Source organism: Acanthopagrus latus, chromosome 14 (assembly GCF_904848185.1).
Source record: "Acanthopagrus latus isolate v.2019 chromosome 14, fAcaLat1.1, whole genome shotgun sequence".
In the NCBI taxonomy this organism is placed as follows: domain Eukaryota; kingdom Metazoa; phylum Chordata; class Actinopteri; order Spariformes; family Sparidae; genus Acanthopagrus; species Acanthopagrus latus.
Genome location: NC_051052.1, coordinates 9,872,350 through 9,891,536, shown reverse-complemented (window position 1 = coordinate 9,891,536; position 19,187 = coordinate 9,872,350). Strand labels below are relative to the sequence as shown.

Genomic DNA, 19,187 nt, shown 5'->3' with positions numbered 1-19,187 from the left:
CAGAATTAAATGTGGAGCACAGTTTGGCAGTGGTTCTCCTGGCCATCTGGTGCACTGTGTGTGTATGCGTGTGTGTTTGTTTGTCCTTGTATTTTTGGATGTTGACAGCAGATTAGGGCGAACCGCTCATAAACAGAGCTGCAGTGCGGCCGTGTTGATCCGGAAGGTATTTACACGGGCGCGCCGCGCTCGGTGACGCTTTATTGATCATTTTCGAGATGAATCGACTTAGTATAGCGTGTTATATCAGACTCGGGGAGCCGAGTTGCATCATCTGTGGTTTGTGTTCCTCCCAACATTTAGCAACCAGTTGAAAGGGATGCAAATCACAACACCATTATTTCTTTGTGTCGGGGAAAATAATTAGCACGCTCGCAGGTAAATAAACAAGATGGAGTTTTTCTTTGCTTTCATACCTGCCGGTGAATGTGTTTCCTTGCGTAAATAGACTATAATGGATTTCTTGTGATAGCAATTGGAAAGTACATCAATAAATCTTGAAGTGCTTTCCTAAATGTTCATTGTATGTGTGGCCCCTCGGAGTCCTCACACTTTAGCCCCCGGTGCTGTTCACAGTCTGCAATATTACATGCTTTATTAACTCGATCGATATCAGTTGAAATCTGTATCTTTAGCCTGCTTCTTTTTTTTTTTTTACCATCATCAAATTTATATGCAAATCTGCAGCAAAGCCCCTCCCAGCCACGACATGTCTCAGAGGCATGTTACTTATCTCCGACGAGGAAACTCGACGCTGAATACGGCAGCCCTTGAATGCGATTGGGCGCCACTGAAGAGAGATGTATCCACATGTTGTTTTCCCCCCGGTATTAACTGCATTCGATGAGCTTTGATGCTGCATTTGAGGATCTTTGGGGATTTAGAGCTTATGGATTCTACTGTATTTTTTTTTAACCCTCACCAAATCCGTCCCGCTCAATCCCATATCAGAGCAGGAGGATATGTATTTTTACCAGTTCTCTCTTGCTTACACAAACCTTCATGTTATGAAGGGGTGCTGATATTGTTCTGTCCTCTGTCCTCCGCAGATGGAACACCGGCACCGTAAGAAGGAAACCCCGACGCCCGCCAGCACGCATCACCTGTTCGTCCACATGAAGAGTCTGATGAGCGCCAATCTGGGGGAGGAGCTAGAAGTCTTCTTCCACATTTATGACGGACGGGAGAACAGGCCACTCAGGTAGACGCTTGAGGAAAAAAAGTGATTTTAAAGGGAGAGTACACCCCAAAGTTAAACAAACATATTTTCCCCTTTACACGGACGTGCAAAGGAAACGATGCAATGGCCAGCCGACACATGACTTTGATAAAAGTTTCTTCGCCAACCCAGTGTTTCCTTTCGTCTGGCATGTTTCAGCGTCATATGATGTCAACCTGGCAACAAGTGCATCAAATTGCCAGGTGTTTTAACAACTTGAGAGGGCTGTTTCCCAGTTGGAAAAACAGTTTCCCGATTACTCTGACAGTGCCTTGATGCACACTGAGCGTCTAATCGTGGAGAACAGGCTCATACTCTTGTGTGGTGGCTGCCCGGGATAAACAAATATAATCACACATATCACGTCCTCCTCGGCTGAGCTGAAACTTGAGCTACCTCAGTGAGCTAGCCTCTCGTCTATGCGTGTTGCCATTGCTGTTGAGTTTTTTCAAATGTATTTACCAACTAGTTCCATTATATTTGAGAGAGGTCAGACGTCTCTTGAGAGTGGTCAACTCACACCAAAACAATCTAAGTGGATGTGTAGCACTACAGGTAACAGACATAAAAATGTATTTTTGATTTTGGGGTGAACTGTCCCTTTTAAAGTGCAGCACATTTGTATCAAACTTAAATCATAAGTCTTGTTTGCTTTGATGGCAGTGTCCTTATTTGTACGCACATGAGGCTGCGCAGCTCTTCCACTCGCTCATGTCTTTTGCGCTCACTGTCCACGGCAACATAAGCGAGGTGGATCTGCGATTGCAGGCTGAGTGGCTCCCCTTCTGATGTCAAGAAGCCCGCTGTAATTACATTGACGGAGAGTTATCAAATGAAGCAGGTTGTTAATGCGCACGTGGACACATAAAAGTGGGCAACGCCACGCTATTTCCTCACATAAAAAAAGTGTTTGTGGCGTCCACATGAAAGGGCCCGTCGCCCGGGGAGCCTGCATGCGGCACTTGCACGCGCTCAAACACTCCTGACAGGGCGTCGGCAAAAAAATCCAAGACTGCGTTTTAAACTCCCAGGGTTTTATAGTTCAAAGCCACAAAATTCCACTTCATGTCACAAACAAGTGGATGCGTCAGGCGAAAGGGAAGGAGCGAGTGGGTTGAAAAATGAGCGCAGCAACAGTGAAACTTCTTTTGATAAGTCACGCTCGCGCTTGACGCTCCTCTCCGCCCCGCAGGGTCACATCAGAGGAACAAGGGTGACAGCGATGGGGCTCATTTTGTTCCGCGGCGCAGTTAACTCTTAACTTTCTGTTATCTACTGAAATCCACTTCATTTTTCATCACGCCGGTTGTGCAAAAATCAAACTTAGTGTTACCTGCGTTCTCTGTAAACCTGAATCTAGGGTTTTCTGCCCCAATTGTCAATACAAGAGGTTTATTTTATGAGAGGAAGCATGCAAGGCTTTTCGGTTGTCATTGTGTGGTTTATCTGAGACAACGATGAGTTTCTAAACAAATAAGTGGAACCGAGCTCTTTTAGTCACAGAGGTATATTTAGACCTGCTCTCTTGCCTCCTTTCAACTCTCAACATCCACAGTCTTTACGTAAGCTGAAAGGTTTGGCAGCAGTGAAGGCACGTTTGCGAAAACCAAAAGGCACTGCTCCCAACCCGCACTTTGTCTGGAAGTGGGTAATTAGCGTCCAGTGCTATCATATTAACATCCACTTGAAACAATTTCTCCCTCCATCATTATCCGTCTCTCTGTCCCTGCGTGGCTGTCTGTCTTTTCCTTCTCCGTCTGTCTTCCTCCTGCTTCGAGAGATTGAGTGAACCAGGTAGGAGTCGTTAGCATTCTGTAAGGCATTTGAAGTGGATTCAAGGAGCAAGTGGGCTTCAATCACTGAGCTAAAACAGCAGCTCCGGAAAGTCAGCGTATGATGCAAGTCTTTTATCCAAGTTGAATAAAAGCAATTAAAGGGGCACTCTTAATGAGACAATAATACAAGTCAGAAAGATTATTTTTTTCCCATAACTGAATAAACAAGCTGTTCTGTCCCCAGAACACTGTTTGAAAGGCGGCAGGGTCCGCCACATATAAACAAAGTAAGATAGTATGAAATTGTGTTGTCCTTTAAGGTCAGTTTGTTTATTCAATCAGGAACATAAAGAGAGTTTGTGTATTAAGTTTGTTTGAGCATGAAAAATTAAATCAGCCAATGAAGATCTTTATCCTCTGATTGAAACCTTTTCCAGAAAACTGCATAGTGCGCCTTTTAATATCCAGTCGAACAGATCCAACACTCTTTTTTTTTTTTTTTCCCCTCGGTTTATCTTGCTCTCTAAATCAGCTAATTACATTTTTCTATCAGTTTCGGGGGATAAAGGCAGCCAGAGGCCGTAGCCATTGTGCCCGTCTTCGAGGAAAATCTCGCAGTGGCAGCTCGCCAACGTTGTCTCACACTGTCTGGTCACACACATAAACAGAGACACACACACACACATTTACGCAAAGATGCCTGGCATGGAGCCATTTCCATGCTTCCCTCTGTGCTGATAGTTTGTCTGTGTGTGTTTGTGTGAGAGAGAGTTTGTTTGTGTGTGTGTGTGTGTGTGTGTGTGTGTGTGTGTGTGTGTGTGTGTGTATCAGAGACCAGATGGGGGTCCGTCCGACCCGTTGTCTCAGTACCATGCCAACACCAGCAGCCCCTGCGCATCATGGCAGCTTCTTTGTGTCAATACAGGCTCCTTGTCTGGCTTTGCAGCAGGACACACACACACACACACACACACACACACACACACACTGTGGTGCACTGTTGCTCTCTCTGCTCCGGATCAAACATTTATGACAGCGATGTGAAGAACCTCGGCGCTGCCTCACTCCCCTCTCTCACACTTCCCTCCTCCTGTTGACTGTAACCTCCTCTCGGCTCTAACAAGGTCACCCATGGATGACTGGGCATATGTGCGTCCGTGTATTTCTGTTCATTTTGCACGATCCACAGAGGTCCAGCACATTTGTTTTGTCTTGCCCTTGTGTGTCCTCTACGCGCTCACCTTAGTGAAGCTCACCCCCGCCCTTCCATCCACGGGGCCTCTTGGGTTCGTTCAGCTAAGAGGATGAGAAGCAACGGTGGCACTTAATTTAACCAGTATTTTACACAGTCGGCGTCCCGTCCCCACCCCCCCCGTCGTCGGGCGAGCGCACGGTTCCTAATGCAATCATCGATACCAGGAGAGGGAATAGTGGGCCCAGGGGGGAGGGAAAATCGGCCATTCATGTTATGTTAATGCGAGCGGTGATAGAGCGAGATAAGGTCCCGCTGGGGGACACTGGTCCTCTTAGCTCGGGTGATCAACACGCTGCAGCTGCGAGGGAGACGAGACGGCGGCGACGGGAGGGCGCGAAAGAGGCTTGTGTGTGTGTGTGTGTGTGCTCGCAGGAGTGGCTGTTAATTGGCAGTTGGGGTTTCAACAATAGGACGCTAATTAGGGTTGGGGGGGGCGAAGCCGCGCGCAGGCCTCATGTCTAATGCATAGGAATCCGTCTCCGTATGGCCGGATAAATGGCGCCGGGAAAGTTACGGCAAGAGCGGCTAATGAGGAGCGACCGCGTGTAGATTGGCTAGAATTGGCTCTCAACTGGTTCATCCCGATGAAGAGGGAGTAAAACTTTACTGAAGGAATACATGTATGAAAAATCATAAGCATTTACATAATTAATAATCAGGAGAGTAATTAATTCAAACATGGGCACCCACTGCCCTACATACACACAACAGTGGATCACAGTGCAAGGAGGCAGCCTCTTATTTACATTGTGGAAGCGACTCGGCGAGTTTTAAGCCCGTAAAGAGGCGCTTTTAATAGCTCAGACTGTTATAAAACATCCTAATCCATTGTCGCTCTATGCGGCATGAAGTCAGGTTATATAGGATCTGCTGGGCTATGTTCTGCCCGTCTGTGAATGGGCTGTACTGTAGCTCGCGCCCCGCTAGCCGTGCCAGGACTTGGCCCATTGTCAGCCGCTGGTGCATTACAAGGTTTTCGCTCTGCTTATCGGCGGACTGTGAAAGTCACCTAACTGGATTAGCCCTCAGCTCGCCAGCCTGGATGAGACGGGGGGGCACCCAGCAGGACGCCTCCACTGCCTTCTCTTTTTTTGCGAAGCGAGCGGCGTGAGATAGAAAAAGAGAGGGGACGGGAGTACAAAGGGAATGAAAATGCGATCTGTGTTCGTCCTTTTCTGTTTTTGCCCGACATGCGCTTGAATTGCCCGCCCACACTAAGAGGAGTGCATTTGAGGCCAGACTTGTTATTTCTAGACATTTCTTTTTGCTCTGTGAAACTCTTGAATTTCGTATCTTAAAGTTGTACTTTATGCCGCCAGCAATTTGTTCATTTTTTTTTTTTTATTAGAGGGGGATAGACCCGGTTATGTCATTCATGGTCGGGGCTATAGATGTACATTTACAAACCTCCGATAAAGGATGAATGAGTCAGACAGACTGTCCACTGAACAACCCTGTATGTCCCAGCACTCCCTCTGTTAGGAGAGACTAATGGAGAGGGGGAACGACAGATCAAAAACTTCCATTCGCCCGACATTATGTATGTGTGTTAACTAACCGAAGTATGAGTCAGTGTTGTTTAGACAGGAAGTCAGGCAACCTTTCCAACTGTCTGTGAGGCTGTGTCTCGTTTTATTTTTAGCTGCGTCAGCATCATTGCTCTAGGGATGGCAGTGTTAAGTCTGTCAGTCTGTTGGCCGGTCCACTGTGTCCCGGACAGAAATATCTCAACTGCAATTATTTCCGTGATTTTGAACAGACATTTGTGATGCACAGAGAACAAATGTTAACGCTGCATTAAGTGATATTTAAATAAGTGTTAAATAGCTCTCTATTCCAACAGTGATCACTGTCAGAGAGTGTTTGGCCAGTAACCCATGTCTCTCCTCCCCACGCTCATGCAGTGAAAGAGAAAATACAATTGCTGGTATCCCTGCCCAGTTTATCCAATCGGGACAGAGGACTTCTTAAAGGGGCAGTCCTGTCTGCTTGTGAACTGCTATGTCCGGCGATTACCGCTCTGTATTTGTGTGGTGACGGAGAGAGGAGGGAAGGGATTGCTAAATGCAAAAAGTTAGCTAAAATGACAGTGCTTACAGCAGCTTTAATAACTTGAGATAGCCTGAATTTTCCTCAAGTGCCACTAATTTGTCAACCTCTGGATTTATATGAAATGAAGTGAAGATAAATTCTTATACAGCTCTACAATCAGGTCATTGAAATCTGTTTTATATGACTGATCTATGACCAAACAGCTAAATAAAATAAATGACATTCCCAATACTCAGTTGTACTCTGTGTTCAGTGCTAATTAGCAAATGTTAGCAAGCTAACACGCTACATTGAAATGGTCAGCATCATAAACATACCAGCTAAACATCAGCATGTTAACGTTCCAACGACACAAGCATTTAGCTGAGAGCACCACTGTGCCTCATACAGCCTCACAGCTTAGAATAGCTTTGGTTTATGTTCACTTCCTGTCTATCAAGCTGTGCTTTGTTTTTGAGGTGTTCTAGCGCAAAACCTATGCTTTGTGGAGTTTCCAGCGTCGATAGAATAGCTGTAGACTTGTTTTCATGCACTAGCATCAGCAGTTATGCCCAATAACGTCAGACCAAACAACTCATTAGTGGCTGAACTGTTCACCTGTGTTCTACAAACAGTGCAGCATCATTGTGTGACTCATATTATTGCTGTTTCTGTATATAATGTCCTTTTAAATCGACATTTACCGGCACTTAGCAGGTTAATTTGCTCCTTTTCTCTCAGTATTCACCTTGCTGGTCCTGGTGTCACTCAAGCCTTGTCATAACCAGAAGATTTATGACAACCGGCTAGGCACTCTAAGACTGAGGTTGTGCTTTTTTTTTCTTTTCATGTAACCCATCACCTTTTGTGCTGACGCTGCAGTATAAACATGTCAGAGAGAAACAACGCGCTGAATATTTTATCCGGCCGTGGAGGAGCCACGCGTGGATGTACGTGTTGTCGTATATGTTACAGACATTCTGTGTTTGGGATTTGGTTCAGCCATTTAAGCTTCATCTCTGTTTTCCCTCTCCCTTCTCTCCATCTGCCTCTGCTCCTGCTCCGCTGCCCGTCTTTTCTCCCTCCTCGTCTTCTCTTCTCAGACAGCTCCGGTTTTGAAGCTCCGACTTTGAAGCCTTCTCTCCAGCGCCCGCCGTTCAGCGCTCGACATTCCTGACACCGTTTCTAATCTTTATTCTGTTCCTGTTAGCAGTGGCTTGGATGCAGTTGTTTGCGATGACACCCAGCCATCACTCCTGACCCCCATTCATCTCACTGTGTGTTCCTCTCCCTCTTGTGTCTCCTCCTTGTGCAGCGAGCGGTTCTTTGTCAAGCTGAATAAGAGCGGGCTGCCCAAGTCGCCGGAGAAGACGGAAAGACAGTGCACGCTGTTTGTGGTGAGTAGTGAACGTGACTTTGGCGCTCACAGGGCTTGACTGGGAGCGAGCTGAAGTCGGGTGAAGTTGAATGAAGTCGTGTTCCGTTACCCTGAAAACTAAAAGCTAAGTGTAGCAGCTTGTTAACAAGACTTTGCTCCGATGCTAAAGTATGTTTTCCTGTTTTTGTCAGGATTTGGGAAGCAGTGATCTACGCAAAGATGTCTACATCGTCGTGCACATCATAAGAATAGGTGGGAGATACGATGCTGCTCGTTTTACTCCGCTGAGCACTACATGTCTTTTCTAGATCTCATGGGCTTCCACAGCAGCACTTTTATGACTGTGGATGTTTTTTTTCTGTGTGTGTGTTTGTGTGTGTGTGTAGGGAGAATGGGAGCTGGGGAAAAGAAGAACCTGTGCAGTGTGCAGTACAGGCGGCCGTTTGGCTGCGCTGTCGTCAGCATCGCCGATCTCCTAACTGCTGACTCCAAGGATGACCACCTGCTCAAGGTTTATGCGTAAGTCACCGTTGTCACCAGCCCCAAATATTAGGTCCCTTTGTCCAAATACTGAACCAGGTGATACCTTCAAAGAATAGTCCAACTTTTTGGCAAATTCACTGTCTTTCTATCTCAAGAGCAACTGCTAACTGTAGCTGCAGTTAGCTGGTTACCTTGGTAAGCCATGTACCTCGTAGTCCGGACTGGGAGCTTGGAGCGCAAGAGGTGTGTTGTTGTCTACACCACTAGCATGGGAATGTTTGACCTGGACTGGCTGGGGCTTGCTAGTTAGCATGCTAACCTCTAACCCTAACCCTCTACCTAACCCTAGTATAACTGCAACACAATACAAACATATCCATAATGCCAAAACTGTTATTTCTTCATATTTTTCTCATGATTTGGGATCATTTTTGTTTTACATATTGCCCCTTTAACAGATGCATTGAAAAGTGTTGATCTTTTCTAACTAGCGTATTAAAGCTTCTGACTAAAAAGCGATTAATCATAAAAATAAAAGTCAACTACATATGTTACAAAACGGATATTAGCCTTCAGATGCCCTTTAAGGAAGCTTCATTGCATTTCAGGTCTAGTCATTTTAGTAACTGGTTGTCTAACAGTCCTAATAAAGACAGCTCACAACAAAAAATGCCTTGTGTTTCTTTCACAAACATTGGCATTGGAAGGACTTTGGGGTCCAACCTAGTCTACAAGATGTCCTGAGGGAAAGAAAAGACTACCGTTGACACACTAGTCTGACCTACATTATAGTTGGATCAGACCAAACGGCCAAATACACTCGGATCAGAGGAAAATATAACCACTTTCTCTATATACCTGCCGTAACGAGGGTTTTAGTTGGATTACAACTTAAGTTCTGAGCCGAATGTTTTCAGAATTAAGCCCAGACAGGACGTCACTGAAAATACTGAGAAACTTTGTTTTCACTTGAGCTGATCGGAGTCGCGGTGGAAGCTGTACAGTAAGTTCTTACTCTCACCTGTGAGTCATATAACATTATATGTGTGATTCATGTTGTACTGACTCATATAGCACTTGATAAATATGCTAAACTGTTGCTAGGAGTGCATGGAAGCATTCAGACTGAAAGGGCAACTTTACCAGTTCTTTGCAGTCAGTTCTTCAAAGGTCAGTTGTTTAGTTTTGGAGAAGTTTTGCAAGTCTGTGGGGGAAAATAAACCCTGATGATGTCATCAGGGTTATCTCAGCTAAGGTTTGGAGACTTTAAACAGTAAATCACAAACTTGTGGTGATTATTAATGTGGACACTTACCTTGAAGGTTTGACATTATGACATCTATGTATTTTGTTGCAGAGGTATCTCCTGAAGTTTGCATGCTAAGCAGCTAGCTCCAGCCCATCCTAGTCCAAAACTAATGCACTGATGGTGTAAATGCCAACACTCTCCCAGTGCTCTGTGCTGAGCATTATGGGAAATTGGGAACTTTTCCCATATATAGGACCTACCATTGAATATATGTTGACCTCAGGTACATTGACTTTGACTTTTCTTTTAGCAATCTGTCCTTGTGAATTCCCGTACTTAATTGCTGATGAGTAGAAAATCCATAACAAAACTTTATTTTCTGCCACTCTGTCTCATCTTTCTGTCCCAGGTGTAACACTGAGAGTGAGTGGTACCAGATCCATGAGAATATCATCAAAAAGGCGAATTCCAGGTACAACCTGTCAGGCTCCAACACTGGTAAGAACCACAAGTTTTGACTTCATCTGGCTGCCTTACATCTTAAACAAAGGGATTCAGTAATGTTTCCCTTTCGTTTGGTTTAAACTTTCAAGGCTGTTATTTCTGTAGTCCGGTGATAATCAGGCTTATTTACTTCCCTAAACCTTTTTTTTCGCAACAGTGACAAACAGCTCAGTTGCGTCATCAGTCTCTCTGCATGTGGTGGTCAGTTTCCGGACAGTCTGAGTAGCGTTTGTGTGGGAGGGAAGTTCCTCTTTGGGGGCAGCGGACCACACTTCATATGGATGTCTCTGCAGGAAGCCTGCTGTTGCAAACATATTCGGATGCTTTTTTTTTTATAAATAGCCGCAATCGCATCATGCAGAACAACAGCATCAGCAGTTACCCGTGGCAACAGGTCGGTGGAGGATTGGAACACTCACTTCTTCCTTTGTCAAAGAAAAGTCATGTGACATTATGAAGAGGCTTGTTCCACATTAAGATCCAAGCTTCGTTATTGTGGAGTATAGATTGGTTACACAAAGATGCAGCTATGTACACGAAACAACAGATCAGGATGAACTCCTGATTGCGACTTTAAATTATAGTTTACAGTGAAAGAAGATTGGATGGTGTACAAAGTGTGAAGCGAGAGGACATAATCATGAATTTAACAGTTTGCAGCTGTTTGCATAAAAGGACAAATGTACAGTTAACAATCAGCAACAGTTCTTTTGAAGTTTGTCTCAAAGTTGATTTACATACATGTATTTTCTGTAAAGTTGCTGCAAACTTGGTGCAGGCTGCTATGTCCTTCATAAAAATGTTCTGTATTACCAGATTTATTCTTAAAACGAGACTTATTATGATTATGTACCCCTGTGTACCCCCTCTGCCTGAAATGCTCTATGTAAGCTCCTGTCTCTTTAAAGCCCCACCTCCAGAGTACCTGGTCTCCTCTGATTGGGCAGTTCACACATGCCTGAACCAGCAACTGCGAGCAGCAACAGAACAGCTGGGCTAAATCAATCCTTACATGCCACACAAGCCACTAGGCATACTATATGCAAATTTGTAACATGCTGATGTTGTGTTATGTCACACAGACACTGATTTAAAGGCGGGAATGCTGACGAGGCGTTGTAGGAGCAGTGTTTTCTGTGGGAGAGAGGAGCTTCTGTAGGGAGCAGACTTTGACCTTTTTAACCTTTTTAAGATCTTTTACATGTACAAAAACCTACGAAACACTGAAGCGAAGGGAAAAAATGAAAACGCATAATAGGTGTCCTTTAAAGTGACACCATAGCTTCATGAAAAGTGATGATTATTGTTTGAGGACTGTCTGCGCCCCAACCTGGAGAAATGAGAGAAGAGATTATTATAGTGTCAATAATCTGTGAGACCGATCTGCTGACTCAGCACCTCTGTTCCACCTTCCCTTCAGAAAAACAGTAATTACCGGAGGAGAACTACAACTCAGGAGTTTGAAATCATCGCGAATAATCTCCCAGAGGCGTCAAGGATTGCCGTAATTAAGCCGAATGACACAATTCCATTTAGCGCAGCCGGAGCGTTATCCCAGCAGCATCTTCGCGCCGCGCAGGCTCACAACAAAACTGCAGCACGAGGCACAGCTGGAGTTCTATATGACTGCGCGGCTGTTGAATAGACGGTGCTTTGCGTTGCTGAGCTGATAAGTGTAACAGTAGTTGAAATAAAGCAGAGGAAATGACATTAATATTGTAATATTGTTCAGCCACTTACTTTGCGGTTTCCTTATCTCACACTGAACTCTAACATCTTAATCAAGTTCCTCTGTATCAGCCTTTATTTGCTTCTTAAACCGCTGACTGGCTTCTTCTTTTTTTTAAAATCAGATAACACAGCCACACGGGCGTTATCAGATTTAATTAGCGATAAAGCTCACAGATAATGCAGGGCCTTGTTGATGTTCAACTTCCAAGATGACACTGCAGACATGCGGCTCACACTCGGGTCGTTTCACGCCTGACGGACGACAGCGACATCAAGCCTCGAGACGAAGTAATTCTGTAATCAGAAACAATTAATCGCAGCAATTCGGTGAGCAACGGCACCGGCAGCGGATGTTGCTTTTAGTTCACAGCGTGCCGTCAACATTGAAGTGTTTGCTTCGGGCCAGAAGTGAATTATAGTAAAGAGTTGCTCCCGTCTTTGGCTGCCGCGCGCTGTTTATCACAAACACTTGTATGTTGAGCTATTGAGCGGCTGTCAGCTGAAGACATTGATCCAGCTGAACGCCCGATTTGCCTCAGTGCTTCCTCTTGCAGTGCATTAGAGGAAAGCTTTGGGTCTTTTGTCACAATACCCCTGGCGTGCATAATTCAAGCAGAGTTTTCAGTTCCAAAATTACGTTTCCACCACTTAACTGAATTTGACATTGATCTCGGAATGCTTTAATCATAACAGCAGAGGTAATAATTTAAATTTGTGAGATAATGAGCATGCACATTAGGTTTCATTCATGTGTTTTTGAGCAGCGCTCATCTGGCCCGGACCAAATTAAGTCACTATAATTGTATTCGTTTTTGACAGTTAGCCTGTACGTCTTCTATCTCTTTAATTACATGTCTCACACATGAAGGCTCTTATCCTAATAGCACCTGTGACAACGTTTCAACAGCCTGATCACAATGTTCACGTTTATGCAGAGATCTATGCTTGATGTCAACCAGAGCGTTCCAGGAAACATCACCAATGCAAACCACCCCCCCAACGCCGTAACAAGCACCCGTCTCCCCCTGAAAATCGATTCTCGGCTGGTGTCTGCACAGGAAACCTCAAACAGAGGTTTTTAAAAGCCAACGTTTTCAGCTCTCAGTGCTTTTGTAACTTCTGAGTGAATCTCTTTAGTCTCCCTCGTCCGATGTTTGTACTTTCTAACACCGGCTGTGTTTTACCGTTTCATCGCGTTCGCTTTCAGCCGTTTTGGGAGTCATGATTAGTTCCTGCCATTGAAAATGCAATGTGTCCTGTAATGCCGCTTCACGATAAAAGCTTTTAAATGACTTTTGCTGTGAGGAAGTTAACTTAAATGAAACGTGTTTGTAACTGAATATGCGGAACCACTTTGTCAGCGGTTATCCTTCGATAGTAGCTGTTCCACACTAGCTATGCACAACATCCCTCAGAGCACATTTTTTACCGGGTGCATCCTCATCTGAAAAATAATTTTTCATTACAGGACAGGTAACACTTGAGTCGCTTGTCCAGCTTTTGACGCCAGATGTTCAAACTTGAGGGAATAAGTCATCTTTAGCCAACAGGTCAGTGTCTCCTCTCCAGTCAGCCCCGGCAAAAACGTCCGTGCAGCTATGATGGAACGTCGTGCATAATTTAAGGACAGCAATTTATTACACTTAGTGTCAGGAGGGCAATTAAAGCAAGTGTGTGGCGAAGTGAGATAATGTGCATTTGTGTGTGTGCGCGCGTGTTTATATACAGTATGTTTACACCGTGCTATGTTCGTGTGCGTGTCGGATGCTGTCTCGCTGTGTGGTTCTCCTTTCAAAACAGGCCTGGCAGCGTGCCAGAAGTCTCTTATTAGCAGCCAATTAGCAGGGGGAGAGATGAATGCACTGCCCTTAAAGAATAAAGAATGCTGGGTAATAAAGCGGCAGAGAGACGGTCCATGCGGAGAGACGGTTATTGTGTTCACATGAGGCCAAATGACGAGCTTATTCATCTTTTACCTGCGTATTTCAGGGCCATGGGGGGTAATCAAATCCCAACAACGGGCAACGGAGACGATGAGAGGAGATTTTTTGTTTACATGCGGCTCAGTAATCCATAAATGGGTTTCATAAGAATCTGTATGAGTCAGGTCAGGTAGATAATTCCGCTCCCACCTCCACGCGAGCGTAGGCAGTGACAGAAGAGGCTGCGACAACTCCACTGTTTTGTTTTTGTGATGTTTTTTTTTTGTTTTTTGTCTTTTGTTTTTGTTGAGTTTGTGAAGAGGCAGGCCGGGTGGGCTGAGGGCAGCGCAGGTCGAGGGTGTTTTTTTTCTGTCAGCGTCAGCTACATCTTCCAGGCAGAATAGCAATGAAGCTGGTTTTGCCTAATTGTAGCCCCACAGTAGCTTTTAGAGCCCTGTGTGTGTGTGTGTGTGTGTGTGTGTGTGTGTGTGCGTGTGTGTGTGTGTCCGTTTGGATGTGGATAAATGCCAAAGGGCTTGATCCACATTAAGGTGCAGGAAGATTAGACATTGGTGGAGAGAATTCCCCCCCCACCTAATGGACTCTCCTTCCATTTCCCATCAGGCCTTTGTGCCAGGTTGAACACACTGCTGATGGACTGTGTGAGAGTGTGTGTGTGTGTGTGTGTGTGTGTGTATGTTGCTACTGAATTATTCAGACCAGAAGACTGTTTTGTTTTTGTTTTTGGCTTCTGTGTGCGTATATCTCTTTTTTTTTCTTTTTTCGAGGAGCTACTCCATGTCTGGCTTCCTATTTAAAATATATAGTAGCCTGTTGTTTTGTCACCAGACATCTGAATACACCATAACTGCACTCTTCACTGCTGAGAGGCAGCCAATTCGATGGCTACAGCTAGCTAGAGCGCTGTATGAAGCATAAGCTAGCTAAACTAAACTAAATTCTGTTTTTCTGTAGCTGTTATACATAATTGAAATATATCTTTTTCGCTTTGCTGACATTACCAAGCATTATAAACACTATCAAACACATAACTATATAAGGTAGCAGCTAAATAAAGGTATGTAACAACAGAACTTAGCTGAAGCTTCTACTAAGGTAGCTAGCTTAACATCAGCCAAGTAGCAGTAACTTTAGTTTCATTTGAATATAGTGAAATCCATGTGATTTGGTGTGGTAAAACTAGCGTTCAATCACATATTTAAATGCTAATACTTTCTTGGTTCCAATACAAATGTCAACAGTAGACAGACAGCTTGCAAAACAGAATTTTTTAAGGTAACGTTCAGTAACACATTTGTCAAAATAGAGGTAGAAGACGGCCAAATGACGCATTTTGTTTGTGGGAATTCCATTTTCTGAGCCAATTATTTCAAATTGTGGCACAACTAGAGCCCGACAGGTACTCATGCTTTGCAGTTTAGGCCAAAACTGATGTTTTCTGAACATTTTTTGGCAATGACCCCTCAAATTTTGTTTTTTAACATATGTGAGGAAAATATGTTTGGAATGAAGGTAGGTTGTTTTACAGTTTAACAACGAAATGTGTTGTATAAGGTCAGTGGTCAGAATAATACAAATAGAGTTCATTCATTTTGCAGGGGATTTTGAGGTGAGATTTCTCCAAATTGCTGCAGTAACATTTAAATAAATGCGTATGTGTGATAGAGTGAGGCATTAGGAAGAAGATGAAAATGACATCTATACAGTGAAACGCTAAACTCAATTGAGAATTAGATAATGATAAATTACGCCGACCATCTTTTGTGCATAATAATCTATTGTGAAAGGCCAATATTATCAACCAATATATCAGTCGCGCCCAAATGACTACCTGGTGTATGTGAAACAAAATTTGGTGGCAGGCCTTCAGACACTGCTTATTACTGCTCCGTGCCGTCACAGCGCAGGATATTTTGGCACATTGCGAGCCCCCTCGCAGCTAATGAACCATTTCGCCACTGCCTCCCAACTTTCCTGGAAACATCCGCCACAATAATAATCACCGTCATCTTGTCTCGAAACACGCTCCCCTTGATGCTCGGCTGTTTGTGTATCTGACTCTCCCTTGTCGCGAGGATGGACACTGACACACACACACACACACACACACACACACACACACACACACACACACACACACACACACACACACACACACACACACACACACAGATACAGACATCAAGGAGATGCATTTCGAGCCCTAAATACAAGTTGGCGCTTTAATTTAGCCGCGCTGACATTTGGAGTTATTGCATAAGGATATTGATTTGAGACGACTGCCTTCATGTCGGATTTCCTGTTAATAAAAGAGTGCTGGGGATGACTCACAGGCTGTTTGCATTTTGTTTATGTATGCGGGGGCGTATGCTCGCTTCCTATATGCACAAGTATTGCTGTTGGCAGGTACAACTGTCTGGTTTGCAAGTCCATGTGGTTGTAATAAAACTGAAAATATGCCTTTGTGGATACTTTTTCCTGAGCTCACCAGTACAAGACTGTTTATAGTGTTAGATGGTGTTATGGTATATTTTGAGCATTTTATTTAGCAGCTTTGGTTATGGATTAAGCAGGGAGAATCAACGCCATGTTGTAGCTTTAATCTCTTAGATTTTGAATTTTTGTCATTGCTCTTCTTGCCAGGTCTGGCAGTGGCTCTCCAGCTCCTCCACGGGGACATAGAGCAGCTGCGACGAGAGTACATGGTCCTCTTCACCCGGGGTGTGTCCATCACCAGGAAACTGGGCTTCTCTGATGTCATCATGCCAGGTAGGGCGCCACAAACTGAGCTCAACTCGCACAAGTAATACTTATGTATGTTCAAGAACGTCACCAGTTTGGTGGGTTTGTGATCATTAAGGATGTCGGCTGTCGTTCCTATTTCTCAACATACACAGCTTCTTATTTTATTCCTGCACATGTAAGAAGCTAGCTTTTTAACTAACTTTAGACTTTAGACTGCATTCTCCATACCTCATGAATACAAGATCAAGCCCACTCTGAGCTACTTTTATGATTCCCATCTGCATGAAATGAATAGAAGACTGGAAAAACAGAATTACCTTGATTTTGTAATCTCAGTGTCCACTTGCAACAAGATTTTCCAACAAATGCCAACTAGGGTGCCACGATTAATGAGTTAATCAATAGAAAGAAATCCATTGCCATCGATTAATATTTTAATTTTCAAAGCAAAAATGTGCTTTTGCTGGTTCCGGCTTCTTAAATGTAACAGTTGTGCTCTTCTTTGTCATGTGAAATAGTAAATAATGACTGCAGTCTTAATGGCTTGGGGGAAGACACCTGAGAGAAAAGACGTGTTAACAATCTGTAGCAGATCTGGAATCATGCAGTCTGAAACTTTTTTCAAGAACCCTGCTGGTAAAATATCCAGGCTGCAGGAGGAAAATTTCAAATGCTTTAAAATGTCTTGCAGGTTTTTGACATTGATTGGATCAAACTGTGTCATGGTATTAGAGTTGGGTTTAGGTGGACAATACGACAACAGTACCTGGTTGAGTGGCACTGACCGCTTGTCTAATGTTCTAAATTTTGGCAGTGAAAAATGATGCAAATTCATTACAGGCCCTGGTAGACTGTCAGAGGCTACTGGCACAGGAGGGTTTGTTAGCCTGTCGACTGTAACAAACAAGGCACGAGCATTATTTTTGTTCTTGGTGATAATGTCTGAGAGGAAGGACTGCCTTGACTTTTTCAATTCTAAATTAAAAATGTAAAGTCAAAATGAACCTGGAGATTTGTTTTTCGCCATCTGCGCTCAGCTTTTCGACATTCCCTTTTTTCCATCTTGACTAGCGTGGCGTTTCTCCAAGGAGATTTTTTTTCTTACCAGAGATCATTTTCACTTTAGTGGGTGCAATGGCATTCATGATATTTGTAATTTTGGAATTGAAATGATGTACAAGGTCATTGACAGAGAACCTAGAGAGGCGTGGTGTGGAAGAGAAAGCCTCAATGAATATGTCACCAGTGTTTTCAGTGATGTATCGCTTTGCGACAACTTCAGTTTGAACATTTGTGTACATAGTTATATCACTCTCAAAGAAAACACAGTAATGGTCAGAGAGAGCAACATCAGATACTAGAACCTTAGAAATGTTCAGACCCTTTGAGATAACTAAGTCTAGGATGTGGCCCCTGTTGTGTGTGGGCTGTATCACATGCTGAGTGAGTCCAAAGTTATCAAGGACACAGCACAGTTCTTTAGTCCATCTGTCCTCAGGCTTGTCGACATGAATGTTAAAGTCACCAACAATTAACACACAATCAAAGTCAGTGCAGATAAGAGACAGTAACTCAACAAGGCCATCAAAGAAATACATACAGTATTTAGGTGGCCTGTAGATGTTAAGAAATATAGCTCGAGAAGATGAGTTTACCTGAAGAGCAACATATTCAAAGGAAGTAAAACTTCCATAAAACATCTGCTTGCATTTGAGTAACTACACCTATACTAACACCTCCTCCTTTTTTATGCATTCTAGTTTCACTTATGAAAGAGAAATTTGGAGGACTTGATTCAATGTGAGACTGAGGATGATTCAGAGAGGGTGGAGGGGCACGATGACATTTTGTTGATGGTGGTTTCAAGCGTGGCAGATTTGGATGCGGTGTGAGTCTGAGTCCAACATCGACAAGCTTTTTTCATGTCATCTGTGAAATCCAGGAGGGGGGAAGAGGGGGAGAGGCTGAGGCTGGCTGGAGAGGGCAGAGAGCTGGTTGGCATTGGTGGAGAGTGGATGTTCCTTTTTGTTGGGACTGGGGGGTACTCCTCCTTGGGGGGCAATGATTGCAGCAAGGACTCCTCCTCTTGGCACAGCTGACTTGTCTGTTCGGAGCTTATCTCAGGCACAAGTAGTTCTCCTTCTGAGGGCTGTCTTATCAGTTGTTTTCGTTTGTCTCTCCTGCTGTCCTTGAAGGGAGGAACTGGTGTGTGGTGCACTGAGTAGAATGTGTTGGAGGTTAACAGCCTTACTCCTGACTTGTTAAGGCAGAATCCATCTGCCTTAAAGAGATGTCTGCGTTCCCAGAAAATGTTAAAATTGTCAATAAAGTTCACTGATTGAGCATGACATGTAGCTTTGAGCCAGCTGTTCAACATCAACAACCTGCTGAATCTCTCATCACCTCTACGGACAGTTGGTAGAGGGCCACTGACAAACACCACAGTATCGAGAGATCTGACTTACTTCAACAGATTAGTGAAGTCTTGTTTCAATACCTCAGATTGTTGCTTCACAACATCACAGGCCCCTGTGTGTAAGACGAGAGATTTCGCTGTTGGATGTTCAGCAATGATGTCCAGAATTTTTTCTGAGATGTCAGAGACCATATCGTATCAAAACAGAGTACTTTGGTGTTCTTCTTGCTGCAAAAGCTGTTTACCTCCTTCACAGTAACATCACCCACAATCAGTGTTTGTGGTCCAGTCATTAGCTCTTTCTGTGGTCTTTTATTTTTGGATTTGGTGTCATAGCTCTCCTTGTTCATCGACGGAGAGCTTGCAAGGTCTTGATGAAGTGGAAAATCTGTTCTCCAGTTGTATTTTTGTTATTTGGGTAGGTTTGCTCTTACTTTTTGTTGTCCACGGTTGTTTCC

At 44.0% G+C, this 19,187-nt stretch overlaps 1 protein-coding gene across 6 annotated transcripts in view; it reads left to right on the top strand.

Moving 5' to 3' along the window:
- dock4b (dedicator of cytokinesis 4b) overlaps window positions 1-19,187 on the top strand; it is a 125,519-nt gene that overhangs the window by 48,180 nt on the left and 58,152 nt on the right. For all 6 annotated transcript variants that reach the window (XM_037121611.1, XM_037121608.1, XM_037121610.1 and 3 more), the window contains exons 8-13: window positions 1,050-1,201; window positions 7,596-7,677; window positions 7,850-7,910; window positions 8,045-8,177; window positions 9,800-9,888; window positions 16,212-16,337. In XM_037121611.1, the coding sequence (XP_036977506.1) occupies window positions 1,050-1,201; window positions 7,596-7,677; window positions 7,850-7,910; window positions 8,045-8,177; window positions 9,800-9,888; window positions 16,212-16,337 (643 nt within the window). The remainder of the gene's footprint in view (window positions 1-1,049; window positions 1,202-7,595; window positions 7,678-7,849; window positions 7,911-8,044; window positions 8,178-9,799; window positions 9,889-16,211; window positions 16,338-19,187) is intronic.